This window comes from Cervus canadensis, chromosome 8, assembly GCF_019320065.1.
Source record: "Cervus canadensis isolate Bull #8, Minnesota chromosome 8, ASM1932006v1, whole genome shotgun sequence".
Lineage (NCBI taxonomy): Eukaryota > Metazoa > Chordata > Mammalia > Artiodactyla > Cervidae > Cervus > Cervus canadensis.
Genome location: NC_057393.1, coordinates 35,568,664 through 35,588,928, shown reverse-complemented (window position 1 = coordinate 35,588,928; position 20,265 = coordinate 35,568,664). Strand labels below are relative to the sequence as shown.

General features: G+C 44.1%; 1 protein-coding gene across 1 annotated transcript in view; it reads right to left on the bottom strand.

The window, feature by feature from the left end:
* MYOF (myoferlin) overlaps positions 1–20,265 on the bottom strand; it is a 171,877-nt gene that overhangs the window by 139,785 nt on the left and 11,827 nt on the right. The window contains exons 2-3 of the mRNA XM_043475971.1: positions 3,972–4,027; positions 1,434–1,525 (exon numbers count right to left, since the gene is read on the bottom strand). Of these exons, the coding sequence (XP_043331906.1) occupies positions 1,434–1,525; positions 3,972–4,027 (148 nt within the window). The remainder of the gene's footprint in view (positions 1–1,433; positions 1,526–3,971; positions 4,028–20,265) is intronic.

Genomic DNA, 20,265 nt, shown 5'->3' with positions numbered 1-20,265 from the left:
AATAGAGCTATCATATGATCTAGCAGTCCTACTCCAGGGCATATATCTGGAGAAAATCACACTTTGAAAGATACATAAAAAGAAAAGAAAAGAAAAGAAAAATGCACCACAATGTTCATTGCAGCACTATTTACAATAGCTAGGACATGGAATCAACCCAAACATCTACTGACAGGGACAAATGAATAAAGCAGATGTGGTACAAATATACAGTGGAATATTAGCCATTAAAAAGAATGAAATAATGCTATTTGCAGCAACATGGATGGAGCTACAGATTATCATACCAAGTTAAGTAAGTCAGAGAGATTATTGTATGATATCACTTAGATGTGGAATCTTCAAAATGATACAAACGAACTTCTTCACAAAACAGAAATACTCAGATATAGAAAATTTATGGCTACCAAAAGAGTAAAGGTGGGAGAAGGGGAGGGATAAATTAGGAGTTTGGGATTAATATATATACACTCCTATGTTTAAAATAGATGACCAGCAAGGATCTACTGTATAGCACAGGGAATGCTAGTTAATACTCTATAATAACCTATATGGGAAAAGAGTCCGAAAAATAGATATATGTATATGTATAACTTAATCAGTTTGTTGTACACTTGAAACTAACGTTGTAAATCAACTATACTCTAATACCCTAACACTGTAAATCAACTATACCCTAATATAAAAATTTTTAAATTTTAATTTATTAATCAGAGAGCAGGAATGCCCTCCTCAACCAGGCAATTAATTTCCATTGGAAAATAACAACTATTATGGTTTTAGAATTGAACAATTCTTACCGAGCTTAGTTAGTTTGAATTGATAACCTAAGACTGCATTCCAAGTCTAAGGCCAAAGTCTAGATGGGGGGAATTTACTGGGGTCATTCTGTCCCATGGAAACCTCAGCTTTACCCAGGAGATGACCCTCTCTACCACTCCTGGGCACTACCATGACTTCCCCATTTGAAACTGGTAGAGGCAGTAAGACAAGGAATCTGGTTTCAATTTGTGAGACATGAAAATGGAAGCAGTGCTGGAAAGAGAACTTGAATGAGATGTACATGGGGCACACAAAATCAGGAGAAGAAATGATTTTGCATCCAATAAAACTACAGTTTGGATAAACCATCAGTGCCTTCATGTAGTTAACAAAGAAACTGCAGGAGTGTGAACAGGTTTCTCTGTAAGTACCTGTTGGAGACAAATTGGATAGACTAGTGCTGGCTTCATGTTTACAACCTCTTAGGAATACAGCAATCACAGTGATTGATTAGCTACGTCTGATGTTGGCTCATAAGTGGGAAGGGGGTCGACGCAAAGAATTAAAGCACAATGATATTGGAAACATTATGTTATTAAAGATGTGTTCGTTCAACAAAATAAATAGTACAACAGTATGTAAAATGACAAAAACAATCAAAATCAACTTACTTATTTTGTCCAATTGTCTCAAAATCTTTCACAACAATCTCAAGGGATGATGAAAAATCCAGCGGTATACCCCTCAAGTCAAACTCCAAGATCTGTCCACAGAAAGGTTATGAAGACAAAAAGTCTGTTAAAAGGATCTGGGAATATAATAAGATGCACCAATACTATTAATAAACACTGCTTCATCTTCACCAATGACAATCTTTTCAAGTACTCAATTCTACAGTGACTTCTCCCTACAGTGAGATAGAAGTGATCAAATTCTGAACCTGGAAGCTGCTGAGACTTGTGGGAAAGCAAACCAGACTTAGCTTCAGAGGGCCTGGTAGCTACTCCTAGCTCCCCATTTTCTAGGCTCCTTGGCTTTGAACAAGATCAAATCCATCTCATAGACAGAGATCTAGACTTAATGCCTACCACAACTGTCACATGAATAGAATGAAATCTGTATATGAAAAATGCTTTCTTCAAGGGTTAATTTTAAATTACTTTCATTTCTTAATCATATTACTATTGAACAAAGAGATGAATAAATCTAAGAAAACTTTTTCTGAATTGCATCAGCCCCTTATTTTTAAGCCCCACCACAGTCAGTGCTGTAGTCAGGCAAGTCTCTCATCTTAAAGCAGTAAATTGTTTTCTAAGGGTAAATATTAAAAAAAAAAAAAGAAAGAAAGAAATCAACTTAACACCACTGATGCCTTTAATTATGTAATAAATGAATTCGGTAAAGCAGTTCCTGATTATGGTTTGATAAGGATGGAGGAGGCATCTCACAGGTCATATTAGAAGATGCCCACCAACACCAATGGGTTTGGGATTGGCATTTCATTTAGGTTTGTTTTCAGTTATAAAATTGCAATTGGGAAGTTTACTTGATAAACATATATGCATTATAAGAAAAAATGTGTCAGAAACAAAATAGTGTGAGATGGATGATGCCCTGTGGAGAACAACCCCATTCATGTGACCACACTCTTCTCTGCCATTGGCCACATGGATTGAGCACAAACTTAAGTGGTATGCTACCACTAAAAAAAAAAAAAAAAAATTAAATTATTGGACTTCCCTGGTAGCTCAGATGGTAAAGAATCTGCCTGCAATGCAGGAGACCCAACTTTGACCCCTGGATCAGGAAGATTCCCTGGAGAAGGGAATGGCAACCCAATCCAGTATTCTTGCCTGGAGAATTCCAAGGACAGAGAAGCCTGGTGGGCTATATAGTCTATGGGATATGCAACTAAATGCATACATGTATGTACTTGTTGTTTTAGTCTTGGAGCGGTGTGTGAGATACTAGGATCCCATAGTGTCCACAGGGATCAACCAGACCAGGCCTCTGCTCTCAGGGAGCTGATAGTCCAGCTGGCTGGGTTCTGGGTTCTAGTGAAACTACAGAAGTGGAATTTCCTCTCAACCTATATGAAACCAGCAGGGCTTTTCAGGAAGGCACCAGGAAACTTTTAGTCTTGGCCTCATCCAATGAGAACAGGTAATCTTTATCTTATAGGGATAACTGAAACTAGTTAGGAGGGGAACAGGGGAAGAGGTTTGCAGTTGGTGAAGGGGAAGTCTTCACAGCCTGGTAACTTAGCAAAATAACAAAGATATTTATCACTGCACTTTTCCAGAAAGGTTTGACCTAGCTTTTGGAAAAACAATGGGGTGGATGATAGACTTTTCAAAAATTAGTCAGCATAGGAAAATCCTATGCTGGAAAATCCTATGCTGTGGAAAGAATTAAAAACTTCACAAATCTGTAAATATATTAAACACTGAACCATTTATAAAATAAAGTCAACAGGGGGAGGAGGTATATAAATTACATTACTTCAATACAATATTACACAAGTAATTAAAAGATTTTCAAATGGAATGAGAAAGGTATATGCTCAGGATATAATAGTAAGAAAAAGATAGGAAACTGTATTTACTATATACTTATTTGCTGATTTTAAAACATCATAATAAATATATCACTCAGTAAACATTTATTGATACCTCCAAGATGTTAACAACAGTCACTTCTGGATAGTAGGATCAAAAGTAATTTTTTTAAAGCTGAAGTTTTCAAAATTTCTACATTAACTATGTATTACTTTTATCAACATAAAAAAATGACATTACTCTTCTAAGCACTCAAAGTATCATGGATTACACTCAAGTAATCACATGCAGATATGGTTTTAATTACAGAGCTTCCCTTCTGGGGCTCTGGAGAGGATCTAATCCACCCCTTGCTCTAATTTGCAGCATAACTGGAAAAGGTCACACAGCAAGCTCCTGGCTGCACCAAGCTAGAACCCACCCTCCTCACCCTATCCAGGCTCCACTTGCCACACCACCACTGCGCAGGAGATGTCACTGTCACGTCTCCTTGAACTGCTCTGCTGTCTTTGGGCCACAAAGGGAGGTGGAGGGGGTGAGGGTGAAATGGCAGAGATTCTCCTTCCAAATGGAAGGGTTAACCTCTGACCAAAGATGAGCAATCGGAGGTAGCTTATCCAGTGAAACAAAATTGTAAAATAACGAAGTTACCTCATTCCAGACAGGGTTGAGTTCATTATCGACTTTCTTTGTTTTCTTTTTCTCATCTGCAAATAAAAAATAAGAGATAGCAATCAATTAGAAGTATCTGAAGATCCAACACTTTGGCCACCTGATGCAAAGAGCCAACTCATTGGAAAAGACCCTGATGCTGGGAAAGACTGAGGGAAGGAGAAGGGGGGGTGACAGAGGATGAGATGGTTGGATGACATCATCATCCCTAAGGACATGAGTTTGAAACAACAACAGAGCCGGTAGCATTCATTCATTTATTCAGTCAAAGAACCTTCCCTGAGGGAAGGTAAAATGCCTACATTTTACCTTAATCTGACTAGGGTGGGGACTGCCTGAATCAATTTGCCAAACTGAACAGAATTTTTGGCCTAAAAAAAAATTTTTCCCATCCCTAAAGAGCCAAGAGATGGGAGACTCAAAATCACAGAAACGTCCTAAGCCTCTGCTTCTCTCTCACCAAATCCTGCAGACCAAAGTCACCCAGAGCTTGTGTCTCCCCAGCTTGCTGCGGAAAGTCGACAAAGGTAACCTTTGAACTATAGGTATCCCATTGATAATGAGGATACTGAGATTCCAAGGAGTTGAGAAACGTGTCTGACCTCATATGCAGGAATGGTGCCTAATATAAATCTGGAATTTCAGCTCTGAAGCCCATGCTGCCTTTGCAAGTGATAAGACCCCAACACAGCTTAAAGATTAAGCTAGACTTGCTCACTGACATGAATCTGAGCAACCTCTGGTAGATAGTGAAGGACAGAGGATCCTCATGCTGCAGTCCATGGGGTTGCAAAGAGTTGGACACGACTCAGCGACAGAACAACAGACCCCCTCTCACAGACCTAGTACAAGGTAATAATTAGTAGATGAATGCTTTCTAGGACCAGCAGAGAATTGGGGATTTTCCTTACTCCTGGATCATTTTTTTTCCTGAAGATACAAGGTCTTTTTTCTGTGTGTCTGAGACTGGATAGCATACCTACCCAGATGAGCAAATGTTAATCCAGCTCGTGCTTAAAGTTTCCTTGGAGCAAAGTCCAAAGAGCAGAGGCTTCTATTGAATCCCTCAGTCCCCAAATACGTAACAAAATAAAAGCTAATGTTTCAATACAAAAGGTTTTGTAAGCCTTAGCTCATCTGTTTTCAGGGGGAAAAAAAACAGTTTTTCTGCCCTGTGTCTCCTTTACTATCACACAGAACACTCACAACATTCCGACAGCAGAATGTTGCTGCACTGGGTGGGCCATGTTCCCCCACCAAGCAATTTTCTGCGACAGCAGCTGGGTGTTCTACAATTCGATTCAGTCCTGACACTTTAGCATCAGATCCCACAGGTCAAGGGCTCAGTCCCACAAGACTGCCCCATCCCCACTTCAGTCCATATTGTCATCTGTGTTTCTAGCCAATTGGAGACAAATCTGAGGTTCCTATGACGCCACCGTTGGGTTCAATCAATTTGCTTGAGCAGCTCACAGAACTCAGGGCAACAGTTACTTACCAGCTTACTATAGGATTTGATCAACGATATAGAGCAACAGCCAGCTGAAGAGATATGCAGTGTGAGGTCTAAGAGGGGCTTCTGTTACCATGGAGTTGGGGGTGCACTACCCTACTGGCACATGGATGTGTTCACCCACCTGCAAGGTCTCTGAACCCCATACTTCTGGGATGCTTAATGGAGGCTTCATCACATAGGCTTGGTCAATTATTAACTCCATTTCTAGCCCTTCTCCCCACTTTAGAGAAGTGGGGTGGGGCTGAACATTCCAAACTTCTAATCATGGCTTGGTCTTTCTGGTGACCAGGCCCCATCCAGGAGTCCACCCAGAGTGGCTTCATTAGAACAAAAGATGTTCCTCGTGCCCTCTCTTATCCCTTAGGAATTTACAAGGGTTTTAGGAGCCCTGTGTTAGGGATGTGTCAAAGATTAGAACCAGAAATGCTCCTAGTGGTCTTATCACTTAGGAAATTACAAGGGTTTTAGGAGTTCTGTGCCAGGAACAATGAGTAGCGGGTCAGGGCAATGTATATTTTTTCTATCATCCCACATGACCCAATTTCCTGAAAACCCTATGTACAATTATTTCCATCCCCCTTTCACAGCTAAGGAAACTGAGAAGTCAAGTAAGGAATTCCAAGTTACATTCCTATTAAGTGGGTCAAGGCTAGATTATGGACCCAGGCAGTCCCACGTCAGTGGCTGTGCTTGGAACCACTCCTCAGCTTCCCCTCTACTGTAGTGGAATGGAGGAGGTAGTGGCTTTTGTTCGCCTGAATGTCACATCGCTAAGGCTCCCAGCACACGGCCAGCTGTGGGACTAGCCCCCTCATTCTTCCACGACCTCAGCATAGCAAGGCTATGAGTCAGCACCCTCACTCTGCTAAGCATTAACTTTTCCACTGGAGTAGGCTCCCATCGCCCTACTGGCTTCCCTTTTCAAAGTTCAGCAGCACTCTACTCATCGGCTCATGCCTGGATCTATCCTGACTATGACTATGGCCTTTCTGTGCAGAGCCCCTCACTGGATTCTGATGTCACCTAGAAGCGGTCCTGATTTCCCCTCCCATACTTCCCTTATTGAGCCCACTCACTCTTCCCCTCATCTCACAGAAGCCTCTCAAGCTTTCTCTCTGGTTACAGTACCAGAAAATGTGAGAGACAAAGAGGAGCCCTGCAAAGGATGTTGAAATTGGAAATGGACGAAATGGCTTCTCTCCACAACTGCAGCTGCTCCCTGTAAAGAGTGATCCAGAGGTGCCAGGCTGCGCATTCTACTGCGGTGTCTCTAAATCCTCACTACAAGCCTGCAAGGTAACATTCTCAACCTCACTTTATAGACAAAGAATCAAGAAAAACTGGTTAAGTTGTTCAAGTCACAGCTAACAAGGAAACAGAAACAGAATCTGCACCTACATCTCCTAGCTTCAAAACCAGAGTGTGTGTTTGCCACCACCAATGTCGCACTGGAAGCTGTCAGAAATATTGACTAAAGAAGATGCACAGGCACCATATGTGTAGTGGGCTTTGGAGCCTGGGTAGTGGCCACAGGAAAAGTCCAAGGTCAGGTTTCAGGGTATCCAAAAGACTGTCTGCTCCAAGACACAAAATATTACATCTGAGGGTTCTTCCAGAGACAGAGTTTATTGTTCTGATCAGATTCTCAGATGAGTTAGGGACCTGGACAAAGGTTAGGAATTTCTGCCTTTAACAAGCATGAAAGGGTTACCATTAATCTCACTGCAGCTCACCACCATGCTGGCTGCCATATCCTGGGCTTCAGTTGGGGGAGGTGGGAGAATGGAGTGGAGACCTGAGTCAGGAAGGAGTGAATCTGGAACCTGAAGTCATGGCAGGCCTTCAAGAGAGAGATGGGCAACATGAGGTCCCAGCCAACAGGAAAAGCAAGAAGGCAGCACCTAACCCATAGAAACTGAGGACAAGCCTGAGGACTGGGAACACTGAAGGATGGTCTTGAAGCAAAATCCCAGTCTCCTCCAAGTCCCTAAGATCCCAGACAAGGAGCTAAGACAGGGCTCCAGGGAAGCTTCGGAAAGAGCCAGCATGTACTCACTTGAATTGAGTCCCAAGCCTGGTTACCAACCTGGGGATCAGTGTTGGAAGGCATACTGCAAGGCTGTCTTGATGCCAAGCCTTGTACTAGTGACCCTCCACCTCCAGTGGGGATTGTTCCAGAGTCAGCAGCTGAAGAGTGTGATAAAGGTCACCTGTTCATTCATTCTCAAACATTCATTAAGCACCTACTATATGCTAATGGAGGGTTCCCAGGTGGCCCAGTGGTAAAGAATCTGCCTGCCAATGCAGGAGACACAGGAGATGAGGGTTCCACATCCCTGGGCCAGGAAGGTCCCCTGAAGGAGGAAATGGCAACCCACTTCATTTCTATCTCCATTTTCTATTCTTGCTTAGAAAATTCCATGGACAGAGGAGCCTGGTAGGCTATAGTCCATGGGGTCCCAAAGAGTGGGACACAACTGAGCCTAAGGCCTCACAAGGATGTTGCTGATAACTAAAGGAAAAAAAGAGTATAAGATAGTTCCTGGTCTTAAAACATTCCATCAATGTAGTTTATGGGTTATTGAATAGAGGAACCAAACAAATCTTCCTGCATGTTTTCACCCAGTATAAAAAGTTCCATGTTTTATTTTTATCTTGGAGTTTCCTCCCATAAGAGGGGGAATAACGGGAATGATAACTGGCCAGGTCAGGGACCTCATAGCTCAGCCCACGGAAATGGTCTACTAAGTGAGTTCTTCCATGGCATTAATCAACTTCCTGATTCCTCCATCCAACAAATATTTCTGAAGCATCAGTTGCCAAGCACTGAGCAGGTCGCTGTGAGAGATACAAAGATCCCCAAGACCTTGGGGTCCTGACCTTGAGGAGGTAGATATGGCTACAGGTGTCTGATACAGCAAGAAAGCTTCTTTCAGAAAGAGGGGTATAGATGAAGATACAGATTCCGAGGAAGTGAAGGTAACTTCACGCTGGGGAGCAGAGGCTGAGCAGGGGTTGGAAGGAACTGAAAATGTGGAGCTGAGAAGAAAATATCACTCCAGATGAGGGCAACAGCATGGTGGGTCAGCCATGGATGGAGAACAAATAATGTCTGGGGACACTGCACAGCCCAGGGGGCTGGAACCACAGGATATGTAAGGGAGTCAAGGCAACCAGGATGTGTGGGGAGGTTATGGTCACACCATGAAGCCCTGAATGCCAGGAAAAGCATCATTTGGCTGATTCAAGTCACTTAGGAAGGAGGATATTAGAAACTGACTTCAAAACTTCAGGAATTCATTACCCAACAAGAAAAAACAAGATTTGCTCAACAAATCTTCCAAGACATACTCCTGAAACACATGATTCAGCTGTGTTTAGAATAGAGCAGAGGGGCTGAGTCCTAGCAGATGCCACTGGTGGGGCTCTCCATGTGGAATTTCCTGCCACACCTGGTACCTGTGCATAATATTGATGCTAATAGTGAGACCCTCCTTCCCAGCCAGGTCTGTATTAAATCCTTCACAGACATCATTTCTTTTAACTTTAACCCTTCTAACAAGTCTAAAAAGTAGACACTGTTAATATCCCCAATCTGCAAATAAGCAAAGCAAGCCCAGAATGTTGGATAACTTGCCCAGGGTCAGGGAGCTAGGAAGAAATCCTCTAACTCAGGACTAGTCTGGCCCTACCCTCCTACCTCTCTGGCTAATAAGGAAAGATTAAGAAGTCGGCATTAGCGCCTAGCTTTCTGGAGAAACCCAGCCCAACCCCTTCCAAGAAGGAGGCCCTGATTTTTTAATCAAGATGTGTCCACATTGCATTTTATTGAAAGCCTATTTTCACACAAAAACATGTCAGCCAAAAAAGAAAGTACATAAATTCTAGTCTTATCAACAACCACAGTCATACATTTATTTCAATTATTCAATACCATGTCTATTAAAAAAAAAAAAAGGTCTCACTCAGCTGCAGGCACTAAACAGTAGATTAAATTACCAGAAACTCTTTTCCCTTCTTCACATTCCTACCTCCCCCCTTTTTCCACCTCTAATGTTATGAAAATATCTGTTTCTCTCTATGGTAAAGAATGAAAAATTTTCAACTTAGAATATAACAATTGATTCAAATGCAGAATACACTCTGGACCACTCTGGACTCAAAGGCATTCTTTGAGTCATTTCCTGTTTTTTTTTATTAACTACAATTACTTCTCTCTCAGATCTGTGAAGGTCAACACTGCAGTAATTAACTCTTATGCCAACCTCCCAATAAGGTTTCCAAAGAACTGAACAAGCACTCTTTACCAAGCCACCACACCCTCTGGCACGGAAACTTTCCTTTGCTGAACTCTTACTGGAAAGGTGAGGAGACACCATGACTCCTAAGTCTGGATTGGTCCATCCAGGCTGAAAGGACCAGGGTGCTGGCTAATTTTATGTCAACCTGACTAGTCTGTGGTGCCAGTTGTTTGATCCAACTCTGTCTAGATGCTGCTGTGAAGGTATTTTATAGATGTGATCAACAATCTATAAAATTGTTTTCAAATAATTTCAATTGTTTTCAAGTAAAGCTGATCACTCTCTGTAATGTGGGTGGGCCTATAGCTGAAAGCCTTAAGAGAAAAAACTGAAGTTTCCCCTCTCTTCCTGGAGAAGAACGAATTTTGCCTCAGACTGTATCAGAAACCCCACTCAAGTCACCAGCCCACTGGCCTGCCCTTGAGGTTTCAGTATCAAGACTACAATGTCAACCCTTACCTGAATTTCCAGCCTGCAGTTGGGCTGCACCCCACAGGCCTATGAGGCCTGTGTTTGACCAGCTTCAAGACCAAAAAAGAGTCTGGAGTCAGCAACAGAGACACCATCAGTGGTTTAACGGATGGGGGAGCTTACACGTCTGAAGCCAGGTCCTGGAGCAATACCCCACTGCATGCGGCAGACAGTGGGGAGGACACGGCAGCAGTCTTTGCTTCCAGGGCAAAGGGAAGGTTATTAGTTATAGGGGAATTGACGTCAGGTGGTCTCATTTGTTACCAGGGAAAGGAGCGTGTCCCTCACTGCCCCTTTCAAAAGAACAATCAACACCTGGGGTCCGGGGCAAGCACCTAGGAAGGTCGGTCAGATGATGAGGATACGCGTGAAATAGGCACTGGTCGGGCAAGGGATGTGCAGAGAGCAAGAGAATAGCCATCTTGAGTGGCCTGGCCATACATCTGCCCCATAGATTTCAATCTTGCTGACTCTACAAATGCATGAGCCCTCTCCCTCCCCACTCCCTGCCTCTGCCTCTTTCTCCATTTATATGTATATATATATATATATATATATATACACACACACACACACTATTGGTTCCAGAGAAATGGGACCAACTTGTAACACCAAGTGGTCATGGAAGTAACAACATTACAATGGTAACAGATTTTACATACTTCAAAACCATACCATCTCATTGATCCTAACAACCCTGCAAGGAGAAAGCAGGTATTGGTCCAGCTTTTCTGACCGGATTTTCAAATCAGAGAACTCTCCATTTCTCTGAGCTGTTATCAGGGAGACATAAGGCTCAACCACTAAACTCAGAGTCCCTCTTTGATGAACTAGGGAATTTAGACTAGAGGAGCTCTAAGTTTTCCACCAGGTTCAATAGAACATGAGTTTTATGAAGTCCCCCCAAGTCCTGACTGGTTAGACTGCTGCATCTTATTGAGATAGCCCCAGGAGAATTGGGGGTGCTATTTACAAAGCTTCCACAAGTAACTCAGCTCTTTGGTGAAAGTGAAAGTATTAGTCACTCAATCATGTTTGGCCAGGCTCCTCTGTCCATGGAATTCTCCAGGCAAGAATACTGGAGTGGGTAGCCATTTCCTTCTCCAAGGATCTTCTACACCCAGAGATCGAACCCGTGGGCAGACTGCATTGTGGGCAGTCTGCATTCTGCATTGTGGGCAGACTCTTCACTGTCTGAGCCACCAGGGAAGCCCCAGCTCTTTGACAGGCAAGGTAGACCAGCCATTCATCTAAACTTGACTTATTCAGAAATATTTCTGCATCTTCTCTTGGTCCTTAATTATGCCCCCTTTGTTTTGAGAAATATTCACATACACAAAGGCATCCACTATTTGGCCTAAAATTTCAGACTCTCCTTGCCTCCAAGCCTTTCCACACATGGTTAACAATTAAGTGCTGTGAACTAGTCACTGTCTCACAGTGCTTCCCATGACTGTCTCATTTAATCTTTACACCAACCCTAAGAGGCAAGTTCTATTATGATCATCTCTAGTTACTGAGGAAGAAACCAGGACACAGAGAGCATAAGCCAACTTCTCAGAGGTGACACAGCTAGTGAGTAGCAGAGCAAGGATTCAAACTCTAGAAGATAAAGACACAAAGCAGTTTCCAAAATTGGAGGATTAAGATTAGACAGTGACTCCTTAAAGGCTGGGACTGTATTTTATTATTATCCCCCCTGCCAGAGTCATTTCTCCATGATCTAAGTGAACTGGACTTGATAAGCTCATGTAAGTCTTACAACTCAAGTTGCTTTAGTGATTAAGAGAATAAATACAAAGTGCTCAACACAGAATCCAGCACAAAGTAAGCACTAAACCACCAGGAACTATTATGTTATTTCTTCTTGCAGCACCCAAGCAGCACCCCTTGCAGACTCCGGAGGGTTTCCTGGGTGTGGAGCCCTCCCCGGAGGTCAGGGCCCCAGTGACTAAAGGAAGCGGCCTGGGCACAGCCCTGGCGGAGCGATTCTGCCACATGGCTCCGTTCCAGGCCTCGGAGGCCCGCCAGAGGCAGCTGGCATGTGGGTAATTCTCCTCCCTGGCAGTGAGCCTGACAGCTACTAGCCTCTGAAGGAACTTTCACAAGAATCAGGAGCAGGGAAAGCTCCGGGAAGGGCCAACAGGAGACTCCTCTGCCCCTCGGATCTTAGGGGGACTCAGGGGAGCACAGAGACAGGGGCCCCATCCCAGTTGATCTGGCTGAAGGAGCATCTGTGTTTCCCAACCCTGGCTGCACTACTTCTGCAGGAGATGTTGCTAAACGAGTTCTAGGAGAAAGGCGTTTTGGCCAAATGGCAACTGCAACACAAGGTGAGACTGTTTTGTACATTTCTGAAAGCGTCACTGATATCTCTGATGATAAAAGGAAAGCCCATACAGAAAAGCAGGCTGCTCCGCTTTCTGCACCCAGTGCCCCAGTGCCCTCTGGAGCTGCCCTTTCAGGTACACAAACTCTTGGATCAAAGTCAAATCCTGAAGGGAGTTGCAGTGAAGCCCAGTCTAGCAGAATCTGCTTCCTAAAAGCTGGCCCTGGGGAGTGGTCCAGCCCTGCCAACTGCCCAGGCTGCAAACAAATGGAGCCCAGGTGGGCCAGGCATCTGGATCAGCTGTCTCAGTGGAGAAGTGAGCCATGTGCCTCTTTGGTTTCTTCATTTGTGTATGGGAATCCTTTCTGTGCTGGGCACTTGAAGGTGCCTATCAAATCCTATCTAGTGCCTATACAGTCCTATCAAATCCTTCTGAGGGAGTGTTGGGCTGCACCCCACAGGCCAACAAGGCTTGTGCTTGCCCAGCTTCAAGACTGAAGCAAGAGCCCAGGATCAACAACAGAGACTGTTGATGGTTTAATGGATGGGGGAAGCTTACACATCTGAAGTAAGGGCCTGGAGCGACACCCCACTCTGTACCATGAACAGTGGGTAGAACATGGTGCAGTCTTCCCTCCTAGGGATGAGGAGGGGAGGGTACCAGTTATAGGGGAATTGACATTAGGTGGGCTCATTAGTTACCAGGGAAACCAGCAGAAAGGTATGCCTGTTTGATAAGAACAATCACCAGCTGGGGCCCTAGACAAGTAAATGGGAAGGTCAGTCAGATAAGTTTAGATAAAACAAGTACTGGTCAAGCAGGCGATGTATAGAGAGCAAGACAACAGCCATCTGGAGTGTTCTGACCATACCTCCACCCTGACATACCCTGCACAACCCTTACAATCTTGGTCTGCCCCTCTTTAGCAATATCCCTGGAGTCAGGTACGTAGAGGGGACTGCAACCAAGCACCACAGATACAATATAGACAGGTCACCATTGTTTTTCACATTAGAGGAAAATAATCCAATCTCATGAACAGGCTCAGAGTTATGTTAATGGGAAACACGTCATAGGCTGTACATTTTATCACTTATATCCAATTTTCAGGGCTTCCCTGGTGGCTCAGTGGTAAAGACTTTGCCCACCAGTACAGGAGATGTAGGTTCGATCCCTGGGTCAGGAAGATCCCCTGGAGAAGGAAATGGCAACCCACTCTAGTATTCTTGCCTGGGAAATCCCACACACAGGAGCCTGGTGGACTACAGTCCACGGGGGACAAGAGAGTCAGACATGACTTAGTGACCAAACAATAACAACCACCCAACTGTCACACAAACATTGTACATATGCTTTTATTTTTTTAATATTTATTTATGTTGCTGTGCCAGGTCTTAGTTGCAGTACGTGAACTCTCAGTTCCAGCATATGAGATCTAGTTCCTTGACCAAGGATGGAACCCGGGCCCCTTGCATTAGGGGTACAGAGTCTTAGCCACTGGACCACCAGGGAAGTCCTAGCTGTGCTTTTAGCAACAAACTTAAAAAAAGCAAGCACTGTAACACTTCATAAGTAGTTATACTCTGGCAATTTCACCAGATAATTTTCTTTACAACCAGAACATCAGGGCAAAATTATGGCTAGCACAATAACTTTCATAAATACAGACCTCAACTAACAGAACTAGAATTTAACATTCACTAAGACAGAATTTTACTCTCTTTAAAATTACTCTTATCTCCACCAAACATAACCTAATCAAGACTAATTTGTTTGCAAAACAAGTCTGGTCAGTTGACCACAGCAGCTCCTCCAAACTGGCCATAGTGTAACTCCTCAGAAGGAGTGTCAGACTGAATTCCCAAAAGGCCTCTCAGGGCCAGGAAAGCCATGCCAAAGACCTGCTATCAGGCTCCATCTCAGAGGAGTTCTCTGTTCTAGAGGTCTCCAAGATATTGAGATTCCTGCACATGACAGGAGTCTTTCCCATTCACCTGCTAAGGCTGCTCAGAACCCAAGAGTCTCCAACTTCTGGCAGAGCCAGGCAGAGAGAAAAGAAAAACTATTCAATTCTACCCACAGGTGTAGTTTACAAAATTGTTGTAAGTCATAACTAACTTAAAGGGAAGGGCTTCCCTCTACCTGGAGAACACAGATCAAAACCAGTAACATTCCAGACAAAACCCATACGCATTATAACCATATTCACCAGTTCACTCAGTAACCAATCCTTTTGTTAACTTCTATGAAGCCATCAGGTTTTCTATTAGAATCCTTTAATTTTTTACACGGTTCAGCAGTATGATCTGAAGTTTATTAGAGGACTATACCTGTCAAAATATCCTTCCTATGAATCTTCTTGAAGATGAAGCACTTTTGCAAAAGCATCAAGTAAAATAACTATCCATAAATAACAAAAAAAAAAAAAGTAAAAAGGCACAGTTAAACACCTGATCACAATGTAATTGATAAGGAAACAGTTACAAGAGTTAACACTGATTATAATCTTAACCCTTGAAACCTCAGTCTCTGGCAAAAACCAAGAAGTAACTGTGCATTTCCTGATTGAAAAACTTAATGCTTTGGTCCCCCTCTCGTGAGCAGGCAAAGGTAGATAAACTTAAGACCTGCCCGGCAATTAATGTTCCAATATTTTATCCTATTTGAAATGACCCATGAATACTCATCTTTCAACTTTAGTTTCAAGTTTAAAATCTTCAAGTCACTAAAACCTGGAGAGACTATTTCAGATAGACATTCCCAAAGTATAATTACTCCTACAGAATTTACCTAAAAGTTCTTTTTACTCCTTTACTCTTTAAGATCGAATAAGATTAAAGTTCCAGAGAGGCCAGATAGATAATTGACATATCAAAGACACATGAGAAATACCAATTCCTTCTAGAAAGCTGACTTAACCAACTCCCAAAGCCTCCCTTTGACACAACAGCAGAGTCATTAGAGGCCATTTTTCTACAGATCTCTTGGCAGCCCCTATTCACCAAGGACTGCCCCCTGGGTCCCCTCGTACTGGTGGATAGCCACCTCAGAATTTCCCCATAACTTCTGGGATGACCCCCTCAACTTTTGGGCCCCAAATGCTAGTGGATGACCCCCACAACTTTCCATTCCCTGTCCTGTATTTCCCAACATCTCGGCACTCACGGGAGTTTCCTCAGTCTCCTGGCTGCTCTGCCAATTGTTGGGCCAAACCCTGAAAGCCCACAAAACCTGTTGCTTGCCCAGCTTCAAGACTGAAGAAACAGCCCCAGTCAACAACAGAGACATCAGTGGTTTAATAAACCAGGGAGTGTACACGTTTGAAGTAAGGTCCTGGAGCAACACCCCACCATGTGCAGCAGACAACAGGCAGAATATGGCGGCAGCCTTGACTCCCAGGGCTGGAATTGAGGCCAGGTGGGCTCATTAGTTACCAGGGAAACCGTAGAGGGACATGCCCCGCACAGCCCCTTTGATAAGAACAATCACCAGCTGGGGCCTAGGGCAAGTAGTAGAATGGTCAGTTGTGTGCATAGGGTACAGGAGAAGCAGGAACTGGTTGGGCGGGGGATGTACAGAGAGCAAGAGAACAGCCATCTTGAGTGACCTGACCATACACTCACCCCTACATGCCCTGCACAACCCTTACAATCTTCGTCTGCCCCTCTTCAGCGATATCTCTGGGGTCAGGTATGTAGAGGGGACTGCAACCAGATACCACAGATATGATACAGACAGCCACCCTTGGTTTTCACTCAAGATGGCTGTTGTCTTGCTCTAAGACCATCCCCTGCTTCACCCGTATCTTACTCACCTGACTGACCTTCCTAGGTACTTGCCCCAGGCTCCAGCTAGCCATTGTCCTTATCAAAGGGGCAATGAGAGACATGGCCTTCTAGTTTCCCTGGTAACTAATGAGCCCACCTGACATCAATTCCTTTATAACTGGTAAGTTCCCCTCCCTCTCCCATCCCCTGGAGCAAAGACTGCCAACACATCCTTCCAGGCCTCTGCTGCACAAGGTGAGTGTTGCTCCAGGACCTGGCTTCAGACATGTAAACTCCCCTCTCCATTAACCACTCATGTCTCTGTTGCTGACTCTGGGGTCTGTCTTCAACCTTGAAGCTGGGCAAGGCCTGTGGGTGTGGTCAACAGGGAGGTACTAATATCTCCATTTTGCAGATGAGACTGAGGTTCAGGGATGTTAACTGACTTGCCCAGGATCACACAACTACTAAGGCGGAGAACTCAGCTCCAAGCCTGCCTCATTTCCAAGCCTGTACTCTTCACCACCACCTCAGGCTGAGGGTGCTGGTGACCTGCCACATTTTCACCATTTACCAGCTGGATGACCTTGGGCACTGACTCCAACTCTCTATACCTAGATTTCCTCATTAATAAATATTGGGACCTAATGCCCAGAAGAAATGAGTACCAAATCTGGGGGCTCATAATATGCCAGGGATTTTTCAAAGGGTTCTGTATGTCACCTGTTGCTATTATTATCCTTACTTATGCCCAGTAGCACAATGCAATTAAGGAGCTTCTCCAGGCTCACCTGCTAATAAGAAATCCAGAATCTCCATGCACGTGTTCTGGCTCCTAAGACTCTTAACTTCTCGCACCTCTGCCTGGCATGTTTCTGAGACACAATTTGCTAGTCAATTAAGCTTGGTGCTCTGCAGATTCACTTTGGACCCTGCTTGAGGAGATAGGCATTCTAAGAGTTTAAAAGGGCTTCCCTGGTGGTTCAGTGGTAAAGAATCCACCTGTCAATGCAGGAGATGTAAGAGATGTGGGTTCAATCCCTGGGTCAGAAAGATCCCCTTGAGAAGGAAATGACAACCCACTCCAGTATTTTTGACTGGAGAATTCCATGGACAGAGGAGCCTGGTGAGCTACAGTCCAGTTCAGTTCAGTCGCTCAGTCGTGTCCGACTCTATGACCCCTTGGACCGCAGCACGCCAGGCCTCCCCGTCCATCACCAACTCCAGGAGTTTAACCAAGAGCTACAGTCCATGGGGTGACAAAAGGGTCAGACAGGACTTAGTGACTAAAACAAAGTTTGAAAACAGAGCTTCAAAAGGGCTTCTCAAGGACTCAGTGTCCTGCAGAGGGGGATGTAAAAGGCCTCTTTGCAGGGCTGCACTGAGGATCAAAGGAGAGATAATGAAAGTGCCAGGACACAGGGGTCATGCCTCTGTGTAGGATTAGAGTCAAAATCATAAATGGCCTCCATCAGACAACATGAAAAGGATCCACACCCTCTGGGCTTCTGACTCCAAGAAACTGTTATCAAAAGAAAATAGTCACAGAAAAAATTTTGAAAATAAGCACAAAGCTCTGAATCAAAATCTTGCTAACTCCATCCTTACCCTCCTGGGGAATAATTTTAGCTGAATTATGATGCTCAGCCTTAGGTCCTGGTGTTCCATAATTAATCATTTCTTTAAATGAGACTTGTGCCATTGCCAGCAGTTTTGACCCACCGCACCCAGCCCTCCTTTCCATGTTGAGAATGGCTGTGGCCCCTGGGCTCTTGAGCCAGCTAGGCTGATCAGCTGCTGCAGGTATGAGGGAGAGCTGGGAATCGGGGGTGTCCGTGGGTGGTTGCTTGGTAGCGGAGGGTAGAAACGCAAGAGAGATGCCAACCACAAAGAAAGCCAGACACCCACAATGCAGTGGGAAGGCGCCTGGGCAAAAGAGTCTTGGATCTGGGCTTCTGGTCCTTGCCTCTTCCTGGTCACCCCGCTTTGACCACTCCTGTCCTCTCTGAGACTCAAGGTCCTCATCTGTGAAAGGAGTATAATAACAATCATGTCCTGGACACTCGCTAGAGTTGTTGTGAAGAACAAACACGAGTAAGCCCAAGAAACAGCTCTACACTGTACGTGCCCTGGGAGGAGGCTCCTTCCTCAGGCCATGTCACACCTGGAGGCCATCATAATGTGTCCAGCACACTGGGACAAACTGGAGGTCATTTGGGGCCTGGAACAAGGCCTCTGAAGTCTGAAGTGTCTGGCTCCAAGGAACCACTGACCCAGGTCCTATCGCTGGTCTGATCGGATGCCCTCAGGGCTAAATTTGCCCAAGGGAACAGAACTTGGATTATCAGGTTTAGGGATCTAAACCCTTAACCCCTGGTGCACTAGTTACCCCAGGGTAGGTCAAATGCAGGTGTGACCAAAAGCCAGTGTCACCACATAGGAGTGAATGTTACAGCCTCAGGGTGGGCCCCTGTAAGCCAGCCCCACCTTGAACCTAGTGTGGGGTCTTGAACAAGGCAACTTACTCTCCCCAACACTTGGCCTCTTAAGCTATAAAATGAGGGATTTCAATTTTTTTTTTTTTTGGTGAGAAATAAATGAATATATCTACATGAAGCTTTAATGCAATGCTTCATAGTTAGAAAGTGCTGGTCATCAATATAATCTGCAAAAAGAATGCTTCCTTTCCAGGAGATTAAACTTCTTTAACTCTGAATTCACTGAACTCTTCCTTGATCTACAGCTAGACTATAAGCTTCATGCATGCAGCAGTCAAGTCTGGCTTGTTTCCCATCCGACTTGCAGTGCTGAGACCATAGCCTGGCAAAGTACACTCTTGACCAAGATTTGCTGAATGAGTTTATGTTTAAGAGGAGCAGTGGGAAGAAACAGGAGAAAAAAAGAGGGTGGAGAGAGACAGGGACTGCCCAGGCAGTGAATTCCAACAATGAGGAGAGGTAAGCACAAGGAACATTTTTTTCCTTTTTTTAAATAATGAAAGAGAGATAAGGGAAGGGATTAAAATAAAAAAAATCAAAAGTTATCCTATTGCAATGACAAGATGATGAAAATAAAATTCCAGAAAACTAAGGTAATGAGAAGTGGAAACTCACCCGGCCATTAATATATCAGGATCTTACTATTTTACATAACAGTTGTGGTCTCCACTAATAAAATGGCTCCCACTTGACTCTCAGAGGAACTGATTCACTGAGAAGTTATGTTAGCTCTGAGCTTCTGAGTCACAGCACAGTCCTAAAGGCTTTTGTACCCTGTGGAAACTCACCACAGGAGGGCTGGGTTTTGTTTTTTCTTTTTTTTTTTTTTAATTCTTTTGTTCTTTGTACACAGTCTTCCTCTCTTAGACTGAATTCAGATGACCTGGCAGACAAAACAACTCAATTTGTTCAGAGGAGGGAGGAAGGATCATAATTTGACTTAGATATTTAAGGCACACATTGTGTTTTTTCTCTGTAACTACAATGACCTCCAAGAAGACACATGGAGGCTTTGGAATCAGAGTCCAGCGTTGAATTCTAACCTGTCTCTGCCTCAATTTCCTCATGGGTAAAATGAAGATCATAATAATACCTTGCTGCCGTTGTTGTTCAGTCACTAAGTCATGTCTGACTCTTTGTGACCCCGTGGACTGCAGCACACCAGACTTCCCTGTTCTTGGCTATTTCCCAGAGTTTGCTCAAACTCATGATGCCATCCAGCCACCTCATCCTCTGTTGCCCCCTTTTCTTCCTGCCCTCAATCTTTCCCAGCATCAGGGTCTTTTCCAATGAATCGCCTCTTCGCATCCAGTGGCCAAAGTATTGCAGCTTCAGTTTCAGCATCAGTCCTTCCAATGAATATTCAGTGTTGATTTCCTTTAGAATTGGC